Source organism: Nelumbo lutea, chromosome 1 (assembly GCF_056320005.1).
Source record: "Nelumbo lutea isolate HS-2025 chromosome 1, American lotus-T2T, whole genome shotgun sequence".
Classification (NCBI taxonomy): domain Eukaryota; kingdom Viridiplantae; phylum Streptophyta; class Magnoliopsida; order Proteales; family Nelumbonaceae; genus Nelumbo; species Nelumbo lutea.
In genome coordinates this window covers 10,169,457-10,190,993 of record NC_142684.1, presented here as the reverse complement: position 1 = coordinate 10,190,993, position 21,537 = coordinate 10,169,457, and the positions used below count along the sequence as shown (strand labels likewise).

The window sequence follows — 21,537 nt, the reverse complement described above, 5'->3', positions numbered from 1 at the left end:
CACCTAAGCCATCAATGGGACACCATCAACTTGGCTAAGGCAAGTTGTTGCCAAAGTGGTTCTGGGTGTCACCTAGTTGTTCTGAGGTGCCATGTGTCACAATATCATTGGAGGGCCAAATCCGCCCTCATCATATATAAAGTTATTACAAGAAATATAAATGAAACATTCAACAAAAATAAGGGTAGTTTCACCTGTGATCTAATCAAGGTTTTTAAAACCAAACCAGACAATGAACTAGTCAGGGATCTGGTTCTTGGGTCAAATCGACGGCTCATTTTAACAAAAAAAATTAAAAAAATTAAAAAACGGCCAAACTGTTGAATGGTTCAACCACTCGGGTCAACGGTTTACTGAGAAAATTAATGGTTTTTGGCGAAATAACGGTTCTGGGGTAAAACGGAACCGATCACCTGACTGGTTTCTGGTTTTTCCGATCTGAACATCCTGTCCGGTCCAGTTTTGAAAACCATGGATCTAATCCTAATTAAATTCCTAACTAACAATCTTAATCTTAACACCAAACATATAGAGAGTTGATATTAGCATGTTAGTTCCAAAAATATCTCAGCGAGAACTTAATTAACCCAACAACCATATAGGCTGGAACACTAAATTTGGTGCTCATAACTTATTATCCAACAAAAATTAAAATTCGGTTACATATTATCTTTCCTATACCAGCAAAAAACAACGACATCTAGAACTTGATATAAAGAAAGATCCTGAATGTGTTTTCTCATCCACGCAATTCTTTCTTCTTCTTCTTCAAGGTTGAAGCTTAGCCTGCCTGTGGGAGAGAGAATGACGACTCGTGCACATCCTGCGTTCATCCATCACGACACTAATGCTTCGGTTAACAAACATGAATTTGTATGCTTCTACAATTTCAGAGCATTCAACTCCAAAAGCATATGGTTTGGATATGATCCTCTAAAATTCTCCATACCCATCTTTATGTCTCAACTTGTCTTGTTCATGCTCTTGTCTCGTTCCATTCAATTTATCCTCAGGCCTCTCAGGCAACCCAAGTTCGTTTGTAATATCATTGTAAGTGAACAACTTTTATTTATTTATTTGTTCTTCTCCCATGAAAATTACAATTAATTCATAATTATTTTAACTTTGTATTCTCTCTTTTAATTTCCTTTCTATTTGCATGATTGTAAAGGGTGGTATAATCTTGGGTCCCTCTGCCTTAGGGCATAGCCAATCTTTCATGGACACGATTTTTCCAAAGGGAGAAATGCGCTTTGTGAATGTATTGTCTACGCTAGCAACAATCTACTTTGTGTTCTTGATTCCTGTGAAAATGAACAGAAATCTGCTACGATGGCCTTCCAAGAATGCACTGAAAATTGGTATCACATGTTTTCTAATTCCTTTTATAATCACTGGTTCCATTGGTTTCTACCTAGGTAGGCTGGTTTCCCACCCTGGGCAAGGATTTTTCTTTATCTTTGTGGCTGCATCTTTGTCCATCACAGCCTTCCCTGTTCTTGCTTACACCATAAGTGAGTACAATCTAGTCAATTCTGAGATGGGGAGGCTTGCGTTATCGTCTTCAGTGGTTAATGACATGATCGGATATTTCTTCATAGCAGTGTTCATTGTTGTAAATCAAACCACCACAAGGAACTCATTGCTTGCATTGATGTCCTTGATTGCTGTGGTGATTTTTGTTTTCTATATGTTACGGCCCGGCATATTGTGGATTAATAAGGCAGCATCAATGGGGAGACCAATCAATCAGATTGTCATTGTGCTTATATTGCTTGGAGTATTAATCTTTGCAACAGTTGGGGAAATTATAGGTGCATCTGCTGTTGATTTGCCGCTTCTGCTAGGTTTGGCTATACCTGAAGGTTCACCCCTTGGCATAGCCCTTGCTGAAACCATTGATACCATGCTTGAGGACTTTCTTCTTCCTTTCTTCTACATTCGACTTGGGTTGAGTATTGATGTTTACCAAATCAATGACATGAGAAAATTCCTAGTGCTTCAATCCATTATTATCATTGGATACATAGCCAAGTTGGTATCAACTATGATACCATCCTTTTTCTGTGGCCTCAACCTTAGACATGCATTGTCCCTTGGTCTTATGATGAATATCAGAGGCATAGTTGAGATACTTACCTTCATAACTTGGAGAACAAGTACGGTACGTGTAATGATAAATGACAATAACTTCTTTTATTTACTCACTCATTATATATTTATTTCTCTAATCAAGTTTTTAAACAACTAATCCCTATGTGCAGTTGATAGACGACCAAAGCATGGCTATTATAACACTGTCAACCATTTTCATTACAGCCATTGCAGCACCCTTGTCAACAATTTTTTGTAAGCAGTCTTCCAACTATTTTGCAACAGCAAAGACAAGGGGAACAATACAAAATGCCAGAATGGATTCAGAATTTAGGGTCCTTCCATGCATTCATAGTGATGATGATGTTCATGCCATCATCAGCCTCCTTGAGGCTTCCCACCCAACCAATGACAACCCTATAAGTGCTTATGTGCTCCACCTGGTCGAGTTGGTCGGCCGAGTTGTTCCTATGGTACACCATACAGATATATACAAGCAGACATCAAGTGGCAACCATTTTGATCATGTCGTAATTGCCTTCAAAAACTACTCAAACAACTCAAATGGGCGTTTCTTCTTCCAACCTTGCACTGTGATTGCCCCTTACAAGAGCATGCATGAGGACATTTGTAGACTAGCCCTTGAGAAAAGGGTTGCTCTCATTATCATTCCTTTCCAAAAGAAACACTCTTTCACCAATGGATGGGTGTTTAATAGCTCCTTGAGCAAACTTAATCGAAATGTTCTAATTAATGCACCTTGCTCAGTGGGGATCCTTGTACACCGTGGCAACCATGGTTTCACAATGTGTGACTTCTTCTCTTATAATATTCTTCTAATATTTTTAGGCGGAGCAGATGATCGTGAGGCACTGGCCTACTGCACTCGAATGTCAGCACACCCTGGCGTGAGTGTCACTGTGGTAAGGTTTTTGCTATGGGAAAAGAACCGAGACAAGAACAATGAGACTGAAAGGCGAATGGATGACTTAGTTGTGAATGAATTCAAACTCAACAATATTAGAAATGAACATGCTATGTACTATGAAAAAGTGGTAGAGGAAATGGAGCAGGTGTTTTACGGAATTCGATCTCTACAATATAATAATTACAACCTTGTGGTGGTGGGGCGACGACATAGCACAAATTTGATGAACGACATGACTATGGAGGATTGGTTTGAGAATCCTGAACTTGGGGTGATTGGCCATATGCTTGAGTCGTCGGATTATGCAGCTACTGTGTCATCTATCTTGGTAATGCAACGATGTACGTTACGATAGATGGAAATCATTTTAATTGGCAAATTGGAAGTTCATCTTTTGTGCACAAAAGTTGTTAGACGGTATGTATACATGCCCTCAACTCCAATTGATGTATTATACATATTGTGTTTACAACAATGAATAGACTTGGGGAGTCTATCTTCCCAAGGTAATGGAGTAATGGGTCTTAGCTACTCAGGTTGTGAATTAAAGTGTGAGGATTAGTGCTTATAAGAAACATTGAATTGGACCAAATTCAACATGTTCCTGTGGACTTTTTGACAGGTGGAACAATTTTGTGCTGATTTTAAATCCTATATTTGATACTGATGTTAGATTGAGTATTAAACTTGTCTATCTTTGATATGCTAATTAGTGGGATCCTTTTACGATTAAATACCAATGTATGTTGGGATATTCAAGGATAGTATGTCAACGGGTGATCGATGTGATAGGATATGATACTATGTTAAGATGTAGAGATCTATACTTTGTACAACTTCCTCTTTGGATTCTTGAATCTACCAATATTAGGGTTATTTAAATCTTCAATGAAGGATCCATTGGTGTTGGAAGTTGGACATCATGTCATAAAGATAAAGAGGGAAAAAGTCATTCTTCTGATGTGGTGTTAAGTATTATTAGCAGAGAGATTAATTATATGTGAAAGATTGTAATGTATAGACATAATTATCACATAATGGGATCAACCAATACAATTGGGCTTTTAGGATGGTAAATAATGGGGTCGTACACTGCCTGGTTCGGTTGCCACCTCGTATATGACATGGCATAGCTTGCGGTGTCAATCTAGCCACTTCAGGAGCGGATTGGCAATCGTGGAACCACCAAAGAACCCTAAATGATGAGGGATATCGGTCAAAGGGCAGGGACTCTATAACCAGCCATGGTGAAGGAATTGGAACTACCCTATAACCTTGAACAGTAGGCACCTTGGCCTGTGCCATGTGTCCTAAGTATTTAAATGCACTCCCCTTGAGGTATCCATGTTAGACAGTCTTGTATGCCCTTAGCTTCAATCGGATTTGATGTACTTTTGTTATTTAGTGGAAATAAATTAAAGTGCATGTTTGATTCATGTTGTTTGGTATAATTCTATGTAAAACCCTAAAACTGGACACTTATAGAAACTTGTGTTAGTTTTAAATGTTCACAACCATTGGACAAGTCTAGGGAGATTTATCCTGCCAAGGCTGATACTGGTGTGCCACCAAGTGTTGGGATGGCTTGTTTCGGCCATCAGGGTAAGACCCAAGGCACATGCAATATGGGATTGCTTGAACCCTTGAACTGGACCAGATTTCCAGTATTGCCCTAGACCTTGGAGACAGATGGGCAAAACTAGAAAGTTACACCTGACCCCTAGACTCGATTATGACACATCACTAGGTGTCGGATCGGACTGTCTTTGATGTGTTAATCAGTGAGATCCTTAGTGGGGGTCAAAACCTGTACATGTTGGGGCAGTCTGAGAATTCATCTGAGTGAGTGGTCATAGTGACAGGATCAGCCCCTTTGTCGGACAATGGTAATGATCGGTAATGTACTCTCTCTGATGGAAACCAAACTGCCGACAGTTGATTTCAATCGTTGGAATTTTGTTTTGCAAAATAAGATATATATATATATATATATATATATATATATATATATATATATATATGTGTGTGTGTGTGTGTGTGTGTGTGTGTGTGTGTGTGTGTGTATGTGTATGTACGGTTTCAAAAGATTTGCAAAAGGTTTTAATTCCCGGGATCCATGTGAGTAGAGAGTGCGGTACTGTTCCTTGCAACCGAGAGAGAGGTCTTCTATTGTCGGGCAATGCTTGATCATTAAGGGCTGAGAGGTTAAGTGTAAGACCATTTAGGATAATACCTGATGGGCTAATCTTGCATCTGCCCACAGTCCCTGGGTTTTTATAAGATAGCTTGGCCCAGGGACCACTTAATGTAAGTATTGGGCCCATAGGGTCCATGTGATGGGCTCAAGGGGGTCACTGAGTCTTTTAGTGAATTCGGCTAGGCCTTGTAATAAAGGTTGGGCCGAACCCATGTGGCTGGTGTGTAGATCAATGCTTAGGTCCCATACCATACAAAGAAGCCCAACTGGGCAGCAGGTTGGAAACTAGTTAAACACTGAACACTTAATGGGCCAAAAGCCCATTTCGAACTGGGCTGATATGATCACCAGTTCATAGGGCGAATCTGAGATTAGTGTTAGTAAAAAGATTGGGTCTTTGACCTTATCCACTCTAAGATACCAAATTCAAATTAGATTTGAATCTGGTAACCTCCTGATAAGATCAGGAGTTAACTAACTTGATATGTAGATAGGATTAAGATTAACCTCTATCCAAATACTGATTTGGATTGGGATAACTCCCAAAATATTGGGAGGTTTCTTAATCAAAAAGAAAGAGGAGAAAACCCTAACAGAAATATCAAATTTCGAACTAGGGGGTTGGAGTAAGCAAGACACACATCCTGCAATCTGAGATTTGATCTCTCACAGACTCCAAAGAGAAGAGAAAATTCTGCCATCTTCGTCCCTGGACTTCTCCTCCTTCAGCCGCCACCACTACCTGTTGGAAGATTGGATCTTTGCAGCAACAGAAAGTCAAGAAAGCAGTTCTTGACAACAGTCTTGCAAGAAAGACACTAGGATTCAGTGTTCAAGGTTTCCAGAGGGTTCTTGTGAAGAATCCAGTGTGTAGGACGCATCTTGCTGGTTCCGTTCCATCCACAGCTGTGTCATCTTCAGCAGGAGCGGATCTTGGTCACTTCTTTGGGCGTGAACACCAACTTTGGGAGATATTATTTCTCCGGATCAGGTATAATCCTTCATGTTTCCTTTTGGTTCAGATTTGATTTGTTTATGGTTCAAGTAAGATCCTTGAATAATGTATTCTAAATTTAGGGAATATGATTCCCAGTTGGAAGAAGGTAGGAAATTTTTTTTGAAATTCGCCCACATTCCGCACCTTTCTTAGCATCCATTAGATGGATCCTACCATTCTTTCAATCCACTCTTCCACTCTCTCCTTCTTTAGCACAACTCTGTTAAGACCAGCTTGTCCTTAGTCCCTTGGCCTAGTCAACCTCATCCATCCTTTACTAACTTGAGTGATAGAGTGCCTCTTCCTAGGAAACCTCCTCAGGGCCTTTGAGTTTGTTTTCTCACATGTCGTGTTTGGTGTACCACCTCGCCCTATTCACATAGGCACAACCTCAACTTCACCTCTCCATATCACTTCCAACTCAACTCGTCCAGTTCAATGAGACACTATTTAGTATCTACTGCTCGTCCACCTCAATACGGACAACATCACTAAGGTTCAAGTGTTGGTTCTCTCATTAAGTTGTGGGTTTCATTCCATACGAAATTTCCTAATTAGGTGTAATTTCCAGAATTTATAAGGTGCAAATGGTTAATTAAAAGTCTTACATAAAAATCCTAGTTAAAGTATCAAGTAAATAGTTTAGTATGATTCGGATTTGACTAAAAAGTCTAGTAGAAAGTTTCTAATTTTTGGGTAGGATTAGGAGAGCAAGATTCTCTCCGACATAATCCTATGTTAGGAATCATAGACAGACAAGAGGAGAGGACTCTTGCATCCCTCCATAGCCTATAAATAGGGTACAATATGGGGAGATTGAACTATATTAGTTCTCTCCTACACTGTTGAATTCAACTTAGCCTTGTAAGATCAATCTTTCTAGGGTTTTGGATCCTATCCATCAATTGATCCATTAGCCAACATATCTACCGTTAATCTACACTTATTTTGGGTGAAAATTATCACCCAAATTGATGACAAAGGTTAGACCTTGCTCTTAAAATTCTATAGAATTTTCTAAGACTACAAAATCATAGTTGCTCCATTTTCAGCTAGTTTCAATGTTTTGGGTAGATCAAAACTTGGGTGTGAGCAACACTTTGGTTTATGCAATTATAGACATAATCAGGTATTATACTCATTCTTGATCCAAAGATCTGATCTCTCTTCATCAAATATAATCCCAAATGATCTAAGGACAAAAACTGTTTTTCCTTTTCATTCTTGATCCAAAGATCTGATCTCTCTTCATTCTTGATCATGGTTTCATTTGGGATGTTGAACCGTGATGAATTAAATTATTTGGATGCCCAGATTTTTCATTTTCTTGCATATCGATTTGGGCAATTTCAATTGTTCTAAAAGATTTGATAGTTTAAGTGTTTCACACTCATGGGGCGCATGATCTGAAATAAATTAAGGTTTTATTTTTTTAATTTTAATGTGATTATGATGATTTAGCCATTGGATGATTGTTGGATTGATCTCTTTTGTTCTTGATTCAAGATTTGCAATTGTTATCATTCTTGAATATTTATAAAAAAAAATCGTTATCATTCTTGAATCTCTAGATTGCTAGTAAATTTGATAAATTTGTAATTTTTATTCCTTTTATTCTTTCATTAGATAAATTTGTATTTAGCTTTTGCATAAGCATTAGAATTATGGTTTTTCATATTTTATTGGAGATCAAGAATCAATGTGCACAATATGTAGGTGATTTTCACTATTTTCTTGGCATTGAAGCTCACACCTATGCCAACTAGCTAGGGGTAGAGTCAAGTATATTGGTGGGGTCCTTGGCCCCTCCAAAGCTTGAATAGAGATGTTAAGGATCACCCTTTAATGCCCCTCTAAAAGAAAATTACTAGCTCCCCCATTGACGCCCACCAACTCTCATATCTATCCAAGCATGTTGGTATATTTTGGCTAATTTACTTCTTATCATAGTATTGTTGGTTCCTTGTTGTATGTTATTATTACACACCCAAATATAGCTAATAAGGGTTGTTAGTTCCTTCAAGCCCCTATTGATGTAAATTGGGACCTTGGTAAAAAGAAATTTACAATATCTCAATGGGGACCACTGAACAGAGTTTACATCTGGGCCCCACCCGGCACATCCCAAAAACGCCCCACAGCACATCTCAGCGTGCATTGGAAGCATTTCCCCTACTTTTTCATTGGGAGATGCTCCCAATACACAGCTAGGATTGGCTGTAGGGGTTTTTGAGGCGCAGATCGTTGTGAATTCCACTGATCGTATTTTACACTTTCATCAGTACTCTTTTCTCTGCATTTTTGGTTAATGGTTATTGTGATGCTGATAATTGGGAGGGGGAGGACTACCTATTCTATTGGGAGGGTGACTTGTGGTTTTTCTGTTTTCCTTGATTCTAACCTATTCTATTGACGTGTTCAAAAGAAAAACACCTTGGTGGACCTTACCACTGAAATTGTTTGGCTAACCTCATTGTTCGTCATTCTTAGACAAACTAGGACTATAGTGTTTGTTGCATTGTGACTTAAGTTGGACTCCTTGTATTATATATTTTTGTGATTAAACTAATGCATGTGGCACAAGCCTTAATTATTCTCTTCACCTCTTTCTATTATCTCTTGTTTTACTTGATACCTATAATTATAATGTCCATCATCCCTTGGTGTATCTTAAAGCCTCCAGATTACCTCAAAAATTCGATCAGCAATTTATCCGGCGGAAATGGTGACTGTTAAGGAGGTCCAATAAGCTTTTGGCTGTAGAGCTTTTAGTTGGTATACATGGTTGTCTATCCCTTGATGAGCTCGACCGACAATCCCATCATCAGGTGATCTCCCACTGGAGAGTTGATTAAGGCTAACCTATGGCTTGGCTGCAATCACTTGCATCTTTTATTCCTTGGATGGGTAGGCGTTGGCTACGGTCGGGAGCTCCGAGCTCGACCCTGTGTCACTATGTGCTTCAGTGCTTAGACACCAAATGTAAGGGTTGTGGCTTTTGCTTGTGCAAAAGCTGGTAGTCACGGATCTCCCAAGGTTAATATTTTATTTCTTTGGGACATGAGGAAGAGGATGGAGTCACACTCACTCGGGCAAGGTTTTAAAAATCGGACAGGATACAGAGCTATTTTGGGGACTGATTCTCAGTGAACAGATTAATCATCTAGTTTGAATGGACAGTTCTGCATGCTTCAACTTTATTTCAGTAGATGGTGTAGACTTTTGACTTTATAATTAAATAATTATTTTCTTTTTCGAAGAAAATAATAAACTAGTTTTGGGCCCATGTAAAAATCAAAAGCCAAAGAGAAAAATATTGTTATCTAAGATTTGAGAATCCGCAGTACGCCCTAGAATTTTTCTAGACGCAAATTGAATGGAAACCGTGTTTTTGGACTTGTCGTAGACATGGTGGGACAAAAATAAATGGCTCTTGAAAAACTTCAATCTAATTAATTATGCATGGAATACACGTAGTGATCACAATTAGAATTGAAAACCATTTCATACGCCAGAGAAGATGGGCTCAAATGTCATGCAAAATTGAAATACTGAAATAAATTCCATTATTATTTGAAAGTTGAAACATGCATCGAATTGCATTATGAGATGTTTTTCACTAGGGTTAAGTTATATGATATGAAATATCTGAAAAACTTTTGATCAATGATCAAAACTTTTTCTGTATCATATCCTTTCTGCATCATATATTTTCCCTTTTCACAAACAGATACAGTTTTTCCTCTCTGTCCTAATAATTTCAATTTAAATCACGTTGACGTACGTCGAGGTCTTCTCTCTTTGATGGTCTTTTAGTTCGGTTAGTATTTGCTTCTTTGGTATTCTCAGATCAAACATGCAAGCTCGAAGACTCTGAACCAGTTGAGACCCAAGTAGAGGGGGTGTACTAAAAATGCATAAATTATTGGGTAAGTTTTAATAATTGGGTGAAACTATAGGGACTCTCTTACTAAATCAACCATTGATTTAATTTTTTGACTGGAGTGGTGTGGCATGGGCATATTTCAATCTATGGGCGCTGCTTAAGCTCTTCAAGGGATTCTAACTATGGTTTTCGAACCGCCGTTGATTGGACGGTCAGAACTATTCAGCTCATAAATTGTTCAGGAAATTGGTTCTGTTTTATTTCAAACTCGGTCCTTGGCCAAAAACTATTGAATCGATCAATAATTCGTTGATTCAGACAGTCAAATCGTCAATCCATCGACTTATTCAACAATTTTTAGCCGTTCTTTTATTTTTTTTATTTTCTTAGTTTTTATTATCAAAACAAACCATCCATTTGAACCAGATAATCGAATCATCAACCCAAAAACCAGTGGCCAGAACGATTAAATTTCCAAAGGATTCTGTAAATGAATTGAGGTTGACTTCTAGCATTCAGATGGAGAATAGAACAGGGTCTTAAACAACTGATATATGCCTCTCAGACATATGGCTCGATCCGGGGTCCATGTTCCCAGAGGGTCTTGAGAATTGCAATGACCATTGGCCGTGTTATTGCAACATCTTCATATATTCGGTCATCTCTACAACACTGACCAGCCTCGATATCTGGGCAAATATATCTGAGCATCCTCAAGCTCGGCAGGCGGCAAAACAGCAAGCTTCACGTTCAGGAATCGATCGGTGACCTCAATCGATGAAGAAGGAAGAAATTGAAGGTAAGAGATGGATAGAGCCTCCCATGAAGGTGTCTATCTTACTGTTTGCTCTCTTGTCTATGGTTATATTAGCAGGTTTTGAGGTTTGGAAGTTCTCCGATGTTTCCTTTAAGAGGGGATTGGTGGTTGGCTGGGTGGTGGGAATAGTTCCCTTCCTCGGCGGATTTGTGGGAGGTACTGTTTTATTTCCTCTCCCTTGGGTTTCTAACAAGAGGAAGCGAGATTCTCATCAAAGAACCAAACAACAAAATACAAAGCGTCGAAACAAGCAGAACAAGGCAAGCTCTCTCTCTCTCTCTCTCTCTCTCTCTTAGAGGAAATTATCAAATTAAACAAACAGATCAGGTATCGACCCAGAACAGAACATCAAAACAATACGACACCCAATTACCTTTAACCTGGCATTTGGACTTGCTAACTCTTTTGTACTTTTCTTCTCAAAATATCCTTTGTATCTCCAATAAATGGTAATTATAGACATCTTATGTGAAGTCATTACAAATAGTTCATCAGAATTCAGAAACATGCATATGAAATGTTTCATATTAAGAAATATTTATCTTTTTGTCACATACACATGGTGGAGGAAGGGGGCGTTTGATAACAGCTGCAGTGACTGAACTGAATGATTTATTGCTTTGCTTTTCAGTGAATAAAGTTATCAAATAGGTTCTGAGCCTTTAATAATGATTGAACGCCTGAGTTCGATTGATTATCATACCCTTGAATTTTTACTTATTATATAATTATTTTATACACTAAAAACTAATTCTATAAGTCAAATAATCCGGCCAGTTCACTCGTTTGTCAAATGGTCCCTTGACAATTTGAAGAAAATAAAACCATAAAACCTGAGTATACTCTACTAGATTCAAGAACCAGAACCATCAAATTGACCAGGACCAATGACAAACCTGCTCTGACAATTAAAGCATTAAAAGCCAGCTGAAGAATAATTTTCTGCTACATTAATTAATTTTTTCTAAATGCTTCACTGTTGTTTGTATATGAAATTGGAACATACCCTTTTGGTAATTTTATCCCTAGAAAAATCTTTATTTCCTAAAAGCCAGTTGATTTGCATGTTTGGTGCTGTGTCAATATCAATGATAATCGACTACATTAATTTTAATTTCCTTACATTCTTTATTAATGTAAAAGTTATTCTGATCACCAGGTCTCCATGTTGGATGATTTAGTAACTGAAATGAAGTTGGAGGATTTAATAAAGCTCACCGAAAATTTTGACAAGGACCATATCATTGGTTCAGGAAGGTCAGGGACAGTGTACAAGGCAATACCGGACACTGGTTGTTTCCTTGCAATTAAGAGATTCGAGGATTCTGAGCATTTAGAGAGGCAATTCAGAGCCGAGCTTACCACTCTAGGGAAAGTCATGAGACATCGTAACTTGGTACCACTGTTGAGCTTTTGCATGGCTGAAGAGCAGAGGCTGTTGGTCTATGAATACATGACCAACAGAGCCCTCTTTGACTGGCTACATCCTATGGATCAAGACAAGAGAAAAGCCTTAGAGTGGCCTAAGAGGCTTAGAATTGGGATTGGCCTAGCAAGAGGTCTGGCATGGCTGCACTATAACTCTGATACCCGCATTATTCATCGCAACTTAACCTCCAAAAGCGTCCTGTTGGATGAGAATTTTGAGCCAAAAATATCCAACTTTGGGTTTGCAATGCTTCTCAACTGGGATGAATTCCAGACAAATACCTCCATGATAAGCGAAGCTGGTGACTTGGATTATGTTGGTCTGGACTATACACAAACACCGGTGCCAGCTCTAAAGAGAGATGTTTATAGCTTCGGAATAGTGCTTCTTGAGCTGCTAACAGGAGAGAAACCTGATCAAGTGACTAATGCTCAAGGAAGCTTTAATGGGAGTTTAGTCGAATGGATTGCCCATCTCTCAGATAAAACATCAAGGCTCTATAGTGCCATAGACAAATCCTTGATTGGAAGGGGCTTTGATGGAGAAATCTTACAGTTTCTTGGAGTAGCATGTAATTGTGTCCTGTCTCCACTTAAAGAAAGACCCAAAATGTTTGAGGTGTACAAAACTCTAAGGGCAGTTGGAGAGGGATACGAGTTCATAGACAACGATGATCTCTTGATGTAACTTCAATGCATCTGTAATTAATTCTAGTTTAAGCTCATTAAAGAATTAAATTTATTGGATTTAGAATTATATGAGAGAGCGGATTATCTGAACATTTTCTTTCTTTTTATTAGGCCATAATTAACTGGATTATCATAGGGAGATTGTCTAAAACTCAGTTTTCAATATTTTTCTTAAACTCACCATAATTTTTTAAAATATCTAAAATTCACCCTGTAAGTGAGTTTTTATTTCCCAAAACTCACCAATATTCACTAACAGAAATTGTCCACATCACCATAAATATAATTCTCATATTAACTGGTGAATTAGAGAAAAAAAAAGGGTTCATTTAGGGTTCTCTCTCCAGCAGGCGTCGACTGTAATAACCGTGCGAACTGGCCAAGAAACTATCACTGTCAACCAGATGCTGAATCTCAGTAGCTTTAGTAATATATCCCGGCCCGGCGAAGGATTTCAGTGTTTTCTTCAAAGAACGAGAAGCGTTCGAAATTGAATGTGTTTTTACTCGTCTGAAATGGTACATGATTTTTGCAGCAACCGACTTTCACTACTATCGCTTTTTTAATCTATTTTCTCGGTTTTTTCGTCTTCATTTTTCCAATTACAACAACCGTCTTTCGCTTTTGTCTATTTTCTTGGTTTCTAAAGCCTTCGCATGCTTAGTTTTATCGGCGAATTTCCAGCTGGGTGGAATCTATTGTTTCCCCGTCTTTGGTGAGAGTTTCAGACATCCCATTCATCTTGAGAGCTTGCTTGTCTCGAGAATTTGGCATATTGAATGGGGATATTAGGCGAGAATTGATTATTTTCGGAAATGATGACCACCGTAATTCTGAATGCTGGTGCGCAGTAGTTGATACCTAGACGACGTACCGTAGGAGTTGAGAATAGATGGACCAAATAAATAGATGGGCATGTAGGAGTTGAATGACAGATATTAAGCGAGACTTGATTATTATCGTCTTCATTGGATAATATACGAATGAAGAGTTCATGTCAATATTGTGTATACTGCGAAGTCTTCGTTGACTAAGAAGTTTGGCATAAATGACGGTTCAATTGGAAAAAGCATCTTATCCGACAAGTACTTGAGTGGTTGAGAATAAACACAAGACCAAACCCAAAATAATGAAGAATGATAGATATAAATCGGGAAAAAACAAATTAACTGTTAGTAAATATAGATAGATGTTTTTTGTCTAAGAAATGCTTTAAAATAATTTTTAAGATCATTACTGTATCTCTTAATAGAATATTTTGTAGGGTAAATTGTTGAAACCTCCTCTAAAGTTTAGTAATTGTAATCACTTCTCCTAAAATTTTTGATAAGGTTGAAAGTAGACCCTTTAGCTAGATCTCTTATAATCTTCTAAAAAGAAACAAAAATATCCAAAATACCCATGCAATTACTGTTGATGCGGGTTTATAAAAATAATACAAACTATATAAACAACAAAAATAAATAGAGAAGTTAAAGTTACATCTTTAATTACATTTGAGCAATTAATATGATGGGAAAATTTGAAAAATAAATCAATTTCGGAAAAGAGATTGGAAGGATTTGGACTAGTGATTCATATAAAGAGAAAAATTGAAAAATAAATATTTTGGTTATAAAAAACCAGCATAGGTATTTTGAACATTTTGATATCTTTTCTTAAAAGATTCCAACAAAGGGGGTCAACAACTTGACACTAGTTAGGAAATTCAGGAGAGGTGATTGAAATTACCAAACTTGAAGGGAGGTTCAGCAACAAATCGTAGACTGTTGAAACTTGAAACTTGGAAATGTTTAGCTAAATGGAAGTTTGGATAATTTATCCATAGTGCCTCAAAGCATGCAGCTGAACTAGCTTAGTTAAATTGTTTAGTTCATGTAAACTTGTTTGTCTTTTTGGTCGATAATTACTTTTTTATCCCGCATCAGTGAACCTAAAACCTAAACTGTTTGTTCCCAATAACCAAAACCTGTTCAGCTCAGCCCTCGGAATTCTAAGTTGTACATCGAAAACATCTCTTATTCTAGCTAAGTTATCATGAACCACTGAACCAGGGAGGGGTCAATCATGAACTCAATCCATTCGGTACTCTATTGTTCTGCATGCTTCAATTTTATTTCAGTAGATGGTGTAGACTTTTGACTTTATAATTAAATAATTATTTTCTTTTTCGAAGAAAATAATAAACTAGTTTTGGGCCCATGTAAAAATCAAAAGCCAAAGACAAAAGTATTGTTATCAAAGATTTGAGAATCCGCAGTACGCCCTAGAATTTTTCTAGAGGCAAATTGAATGGAAACCGTGTTTTTGGACTTGTCGTAGACATGGTGGGACAAAAATAAATGGCTCTTGGAAAACTTCAATCTAATTAATTATGCATGGAATACACGTAGTGATCACAATTAGAATTGAAAACCATTTCATACGCCAGAGAAGATGGGCTCAAATGTCATGCAAAATTGAAATACTGAAATAAATTCCATTATTATTTGAAAGTTGAAGCATGCATCGAATTGCATTATGAGATGTTTTTCACTAGGGTTAAGTTATATGATATGAAATATCTGAAAAACTTTTGACCAATCAGTTATCAGTTAGAATAAAAAACGTAGTAGCCAATCAGCTGTTATTTATCAAAATTGGTTTTGATTGATCAAAACTCTTTCCGTATCATAGATTTTCCCTTTTCACAAACAGCTAAAGTTTTTCCTCTCTCTCCTAATAAGTTCAATTTAAATCATGTTGACGTATGCGGAGGTCTTCTCTCTCTCTCTTTGATGGTCTTTTAGTTCGGTTAGACTTTGCCTCTTTGGTATTCTCAGATCAAACTTCTAAGCTCGAAGACTCTGAACCAGTTGAGGCCCAAGTCTTGTTTCTCTTACAGCTGCTAGCCTTCTCATCACTTGTCTATAGTAGTGCTACCGTCGACACGGTGTTGTTGAATGCTACGGTTTTAATATGAAATGTTGCTGCAAGTTGATATAGCAACGGGTGCGTTGATAATGGTACTTTTAACAACGGTTTAAGTAAACCGTCTCTAAAGTTTCATTTTTTCATTTTAAAATTTAATGAATGCCATTGCAACTTTAAAGAAAGATTACTTTCACCTATATTTGTATGGTAAAAGTGATCTTTACAAAGAAAACCTTTACACATTTACAAAAAATATCCATAGTAGTATTTGTTCAATATTCACATTTACACAAGTCATTTCAATACAAAAAATAAAAAAGAATTAACAAATTTTCTTCATTGTCGTCAGAACATTTGCTTGTATACACGTGCATTATACTCAAGACCTTCGTTTTGGGTCATAAACTTCAATCCGCCAAATTCAACAAAAAAGAATATATAAGGATTAATATCAATAATTAATTAGCTAATTAATTTCTTACATAAACTTCAATCTTTCATTTACATAAGTCATTTCAATACAAGCTAATTCCTTCCCTAATCAATTTCTTACATGGGTCTAGACTCTGGACCCAAGATAAAACTGTTTTTTATGATGATCAAAACCCACTAAATTTCAAGAGATTTGAAGCTTTTTCATAGAACTCAATCAAGTCCAATACAAGTAACCTCATATGTTCAAGATATTCTAAACTCCATGCCTGCAATATAGTTGGTGATACAATGTGTCAGATGGTTGTTGAACTAAATAAAGGTGTTTTTTTTTTCTTTTTTTTGGTTTTCTTTCTATAAAATTAACTTAGAAACTATTTAAGGAAGCTCTAACTACATAATTGGTTTTTTCATGTTTACAACAAATTATGATATATGTTAGTATTCTTTTATTAATTAATAGCTTTATGGTGAATCATCTCATTATACAAAATGTTTTAATTGGTAGAGCTTGTTAGATTGACTTGTGTTACCAACTCCAAACCTTGACTAGATTCATTTACAATCAGGTAAGTTTAGTACAACCATTTTGCCCCAGGCACTTGTAGAGTCTAGCCCGTGCCTGGAATATAGTTAACCATTTATTGTTCAATAGTGCCATCAGTTAGAAAACATTTGTATAGTAAGCACAGGTTATCATGTAGATAGTTGATACAACAAAACCACACCTGCATCATATAACTTGTTGTCAGATCATCTGTCTCCACCTGAGATCCTTGAAGTGTCATAAGGACATCCATAACCTTGCAAGACATAACAAACCACATATGAGACTAGCAATCATAAATAATCAAATATCTTGCCTTGTCCATGTTCATCTTTTTTTATCTAATGGATAGTCATGTTCAGCCATGATATCTGCCACATAGGCATATTAATATCGAATCAATTTAGTGATCTCTTATCTTTTCAATCAATATTCAACAGCAGACCAACTGAGTTAGATTGATCAGTGGCATTCATCAATATAGTTTTCAAATAAGGCATAACAACATCATAATATTTTTGGAAGTGGTCCTACAGAAATGCAAGCCATGTCAAATCAATATGTAATCAAACATTACAGAAGGTTTCAAGTAAATGTGATGAGTCAACAACTTATACCAAAGTTGCCAGTGCCCCCTCTTGCACCATTTGCTTACCATTCTGAAAAAGAGGCATAGAAATAAATAGCTATTCCCTAACCTATAGAAACTAGAGAATATGGAAAGTTTACCTGTACAAGCATAAGCAATTTTCTCACAATTCCAATTAAGGGTTAAGATATCTGTTGTACAATTTTCACTGAAGTTCAGGACTGCTGAAGCAGCATGTGCCTATAGAAACACAAACAATAAAGTAAAATGTCAGCAAAGGTTTTAATTATTAAAGAACAAGAGGAATGAAACAACTAAAGATTGCATGAACCACTAAAGCAAAAGAAAAAATCTTTGAGAAATAAAATAATATATCAAAAATATTATAATAGAAAAATCTGAGTTTATTTAACAAAATACATATCATGTGAGTGTTTTCTGACCTTTCAGGATAAGATTAGGATAATCTCTCTCTCTAGAGTCCTACTTATTGTTCATAATCTTATACTGTCACAGTTGTAATTGATCTCTACTTCTAACCATTATAAATTGATACCTAGGATCAGTCGAAATTCACTGAATCCTAGAGTTTCTTCTTCAGTTATTATTTGTTCTTTCTCCTCTTCCTTTTGTTTTTACTCTCAGCAAGGAGAGCTTGCAATCAGGTTTTATATTCTATGTTTCTACTCTCGAACTTACGGTATTTATTGCTCAAAAGTAAACCAAACTATTGGTTCCCTTCAGTGTATTTATTCATTTCTAACTTTATCAGCTGAGATGTTCTAAGACTTGTAGATGGTTTGGGACCCTGATACACCATGCGTCCCATAGGTTTCATAGGAGACTGCATATATTATAATCAACCTCTGCATTTCCAGGTTTCCTTTAAGTTGCAGTAGAGCTCTTTTCCACCACACAAATGAGCCCAATAATATGTATATAGTTACATATTCTGTTTCAAAAATAATATGTATATAGTTACAGGTTGGCAATCATTGGTTTGGCTTATTATTAGCCCATCCAATCTCTGAAGTTGGTCCCATTCAATATGTGTGCACATCTGCTAGACTGCTACAAACATCTCAAATTGTTGAACTGCCTAGATTGTATTATGGATCATTTAACAACCCCCACCCAAATCTGAAATATTGCTTATTAATTCTGTTATGGTATCTTGATCTGCAGTTGCCTAGGTGGTTTTTTTTTTTTTAAGTAAAAATTATCCTAGGGTAGCTCACTAGGTTCCATAGCAACTAGCAACTGTATTTCCATGATAATTGTCCATGATTTTCATAAGTGTAAACTTAAAGTATAGAAACTCAGCAACGAAGAATAATTTTATTACATTGAGTAAAGTAAACAAAGATTGAAAGGATGGCCAGCCTCAACTAACCTTCAAATTCAGGTTCATTGTTAAGTACAAATCCCCCTTGTTGCATTCCCCAAAACATAGAACTCGTCACCCCCTGTTTTGCCAGCAATTCAACTAAACCATGGCCCCATAATGATTTGTTTATATGCTTAGCAAATATATTCATGGCCAGATTGAGCAATCTCTAGTCTGTGGGCAGAAATTACTGTCTATTCTTTCACATAAATATGTAGGCAGTCTGAATGTCAGACCATTCAATATCCATTCTAATTCTTAAGAAATCCTATACAAAATTAGCAGTTAGATATGTTAATGACAGTGATTTGATGGTTGTTTTATTTTTCTTGCATTAAAATATAGAATGGAATCTGTGATTCATAATCTGTGGTCAAGGATATGTTAATGATATCTAACCTTCCTTCTGTTTGAACTCAACCTGACAGGACTGATGAGAACATGGACGACACACTGGCAAATGAGAACATGGATTGATGAGAACTCAACCTCAACAGTATCTCATCCAACCGGTGGCTGATGATTAAGATAATCGTTGTATTGATTGTATTCCTCATGATTTTCCTATTTTTTGGGGGCATAACATTATATCAAGAATAATTAAAAAGAAATAGAAAGAAAGTACCTTTTCAAAGGCCACGTGCCTTACACCGTCAAGTGATCAAGTCTCATCCAACATTTCAAAATTATATTTGCAGTTTTGCATTGCCTTGCTGTACATAACATCATAAGCTTTTTGTGTGTATATACAATGAGAAATCTACCATTATTCTTCCCTTATATTTTCTCGGGTAAGTTGTTGTTAGGATGACATGTCTTCATAGCTTCTTCTTCAGTTCTTTCCCATTTGCATTTCATCAGTGTGTTTGTGTGTTTGAAAGTTGAAATAGAGAACAAAATTAGTATAAATTCATTGAGTGGTCGTGCTTATTCTCAGTTGACGTCTATGAATAAACAAAAGTACTAACTACTAATTATAAAGATTATGCATTTGGTTTGGCGAGTTTAAGACGTATCAATTATCGATTTGAGTGTGAGACTGATGAACTCCAGCAAATTGTTAAAATATTGGTGGACGCTGATATTGCACTTTCTTGGCACTCCATTTGTTCTCATTGTAGTTTCATTTGAGTGCAATCTGGTCTAACTCTATCTTTCTTTACTTTGCTTCATCTTTTATTTTCCTTGATCCATACTGCAAACAAATTAACCCATGCTGAAACTCAAAACTAAAATAAACCAGAATTTGCACTCAGTAGTCAATTTGTTTACAAACATGGAAATGGGAGCGCACAACAAACTAACAAGTAATAAGAGGGGACTGGGGAGGGTTCTACTTCTTGAATTCTCTCTTTATCTATTAGAAAAAATATTTCAAATTTAATATTAATTTTCATATTTTGCAATTCTTTAATTTGTACTTAGCTACTGACTTCTTGGTAAGAAAGAAAGATTTTCACTATTTTGTTTTGGTAGTAAATAAATAATATGTTAGTATGTTAGCATTTCTTAATTTTTTTATCAATTCCTCTGTTTATTTTGAATTTCTGTTTTTTTTTAATGCAATATTTTTATTTTTAATAAATTTCTCTGTTTTTTCCAAGGTTCTATTTTTTGTCTGAAACATATTTTGTGATTTTTTATCAATTCATGTATTTTCTTCAATTTCTGCTTTTTTTGTCTGAAATATATTTTTGGCTCAAATATACATTCTTTTTATTTTTATTAATTTCTGTAATTTTTGCAATTTCTGCTATTTTTGGATGAAATATACATTTATTATTTTTTATTAATTTCTGTATTTTTCTGTACTTTTATTTATTTTTTGGATGAAACATATGTTTTTTGAGACATAGCAATGTTTTTTATCAAATTCCTCCATATTCATTGAATATGATTGACATCCTCCATTCCTCCATTTAAGTTTTCTATTACCAATATAATTTTTGTCACTTGGCAGTTAGCATCAGTCCCAAACTAAGACACGAGATCAACCTTCTTCAGAAAACAGAATTAATAGCTCCAAAGAAACAAGTCACTTAGCAGTTTAGCATCAGTTACTTGGCACTTGGCAGTTAGCATCAGTCGAAACCACCTAGAAGCTACAATATTCTGTCTTGAGAAAACAAGCCACCTAGATATAGATATAGATTAATTTCAAACTGCTAACATTAAAAAGAAATAAAAAAACAAAAGAGTGCACACATTAATACAGTTGCATGCAGTAGGACTGTCAATGGGTCGGGGCCAATTCAACGGACCCCGAACCAATTGGATTAGTTCAGGTCTTGATATACTATCCCGATTATTATTGATTAATGTATAATAATATATATATATATATATATTATATAGGATCCATTGGAAGATCTGACTGTCCTAAGAATCAATCGGTTCGGTTTCAGGTTTAAAAACTACAGACCCTATCAGATCCAATTCAGTCATTGGTCTTTAATATTTCATGTCAAGATGATTCTGATTCTAGTGGGATTCAATCCGTTGGTAGCCGTAGCATGCATACATGTATTGTTTATGACATAGTGTGGAAAGAGTGTAAATACTAATATTTATCGTGTTTATAAATATGATATACAAGGTTTTGCACTGAACATATTTATACTTGTATTATTCT

General features: G+C 36.2%; 1 protein-coding gene and 1 pseudogene across 5 annotated transcripts; both read left to right on the top strand.

Annotated features, from left to right (window-relative positions):
- The first annotated feature begins 747 nt into the window (after positions 1-747).
- On the top strand, positions 748-19,550 carry LOC148873457 (cation/H(+) antiporter 15-like). 5 transcript variants are annotated; one of them, XR_016102015.1, is made up of 5 exons: positions 760-1,050; positions 1,172-2,164; positions 2,265-3,439; positions 5,837-6,210; positions 19,334-19,550. XR_016102015.1 is itself a non-coding variant. In XM_088953769.1 (3 exons), the coding sequence occupies exons 1-3, from the start codon at positions 805-807 to the stop codon at positions 3,375-3,377; spliced, it is 2,352 nt and encodes a 783-aa protein (XP_088809895.1). In that variant the 5' UTR covers positions 748-804; the 3' UTR covers positions 3,378-3,618. The 5 variants fall into 5 exon arrangements, 1 of the variants encoding a protein (XP_088809895.1); XR_016102016.1 differs by lacking the exon at positions 19,334-19,550 and adding an exon at positions 8,893-9,571; XR_016102011.1 differs by lacking the exons at positions 5,837-6,210; positions 19,334-19,550 and adding an exon at positions 8,893-9,591 and having other exon boundaries at positions 753-1,050.
- LOC148873458 (probably inactive leucine-rich repeat receptor-like protein kinase At5g48380 pseudogene) lies at positions 10,880-13,035 on the top strand (annotated as a pseudogene).
- Positions 19,551-21,537: the final 1,987 nt, after the last annotated feature.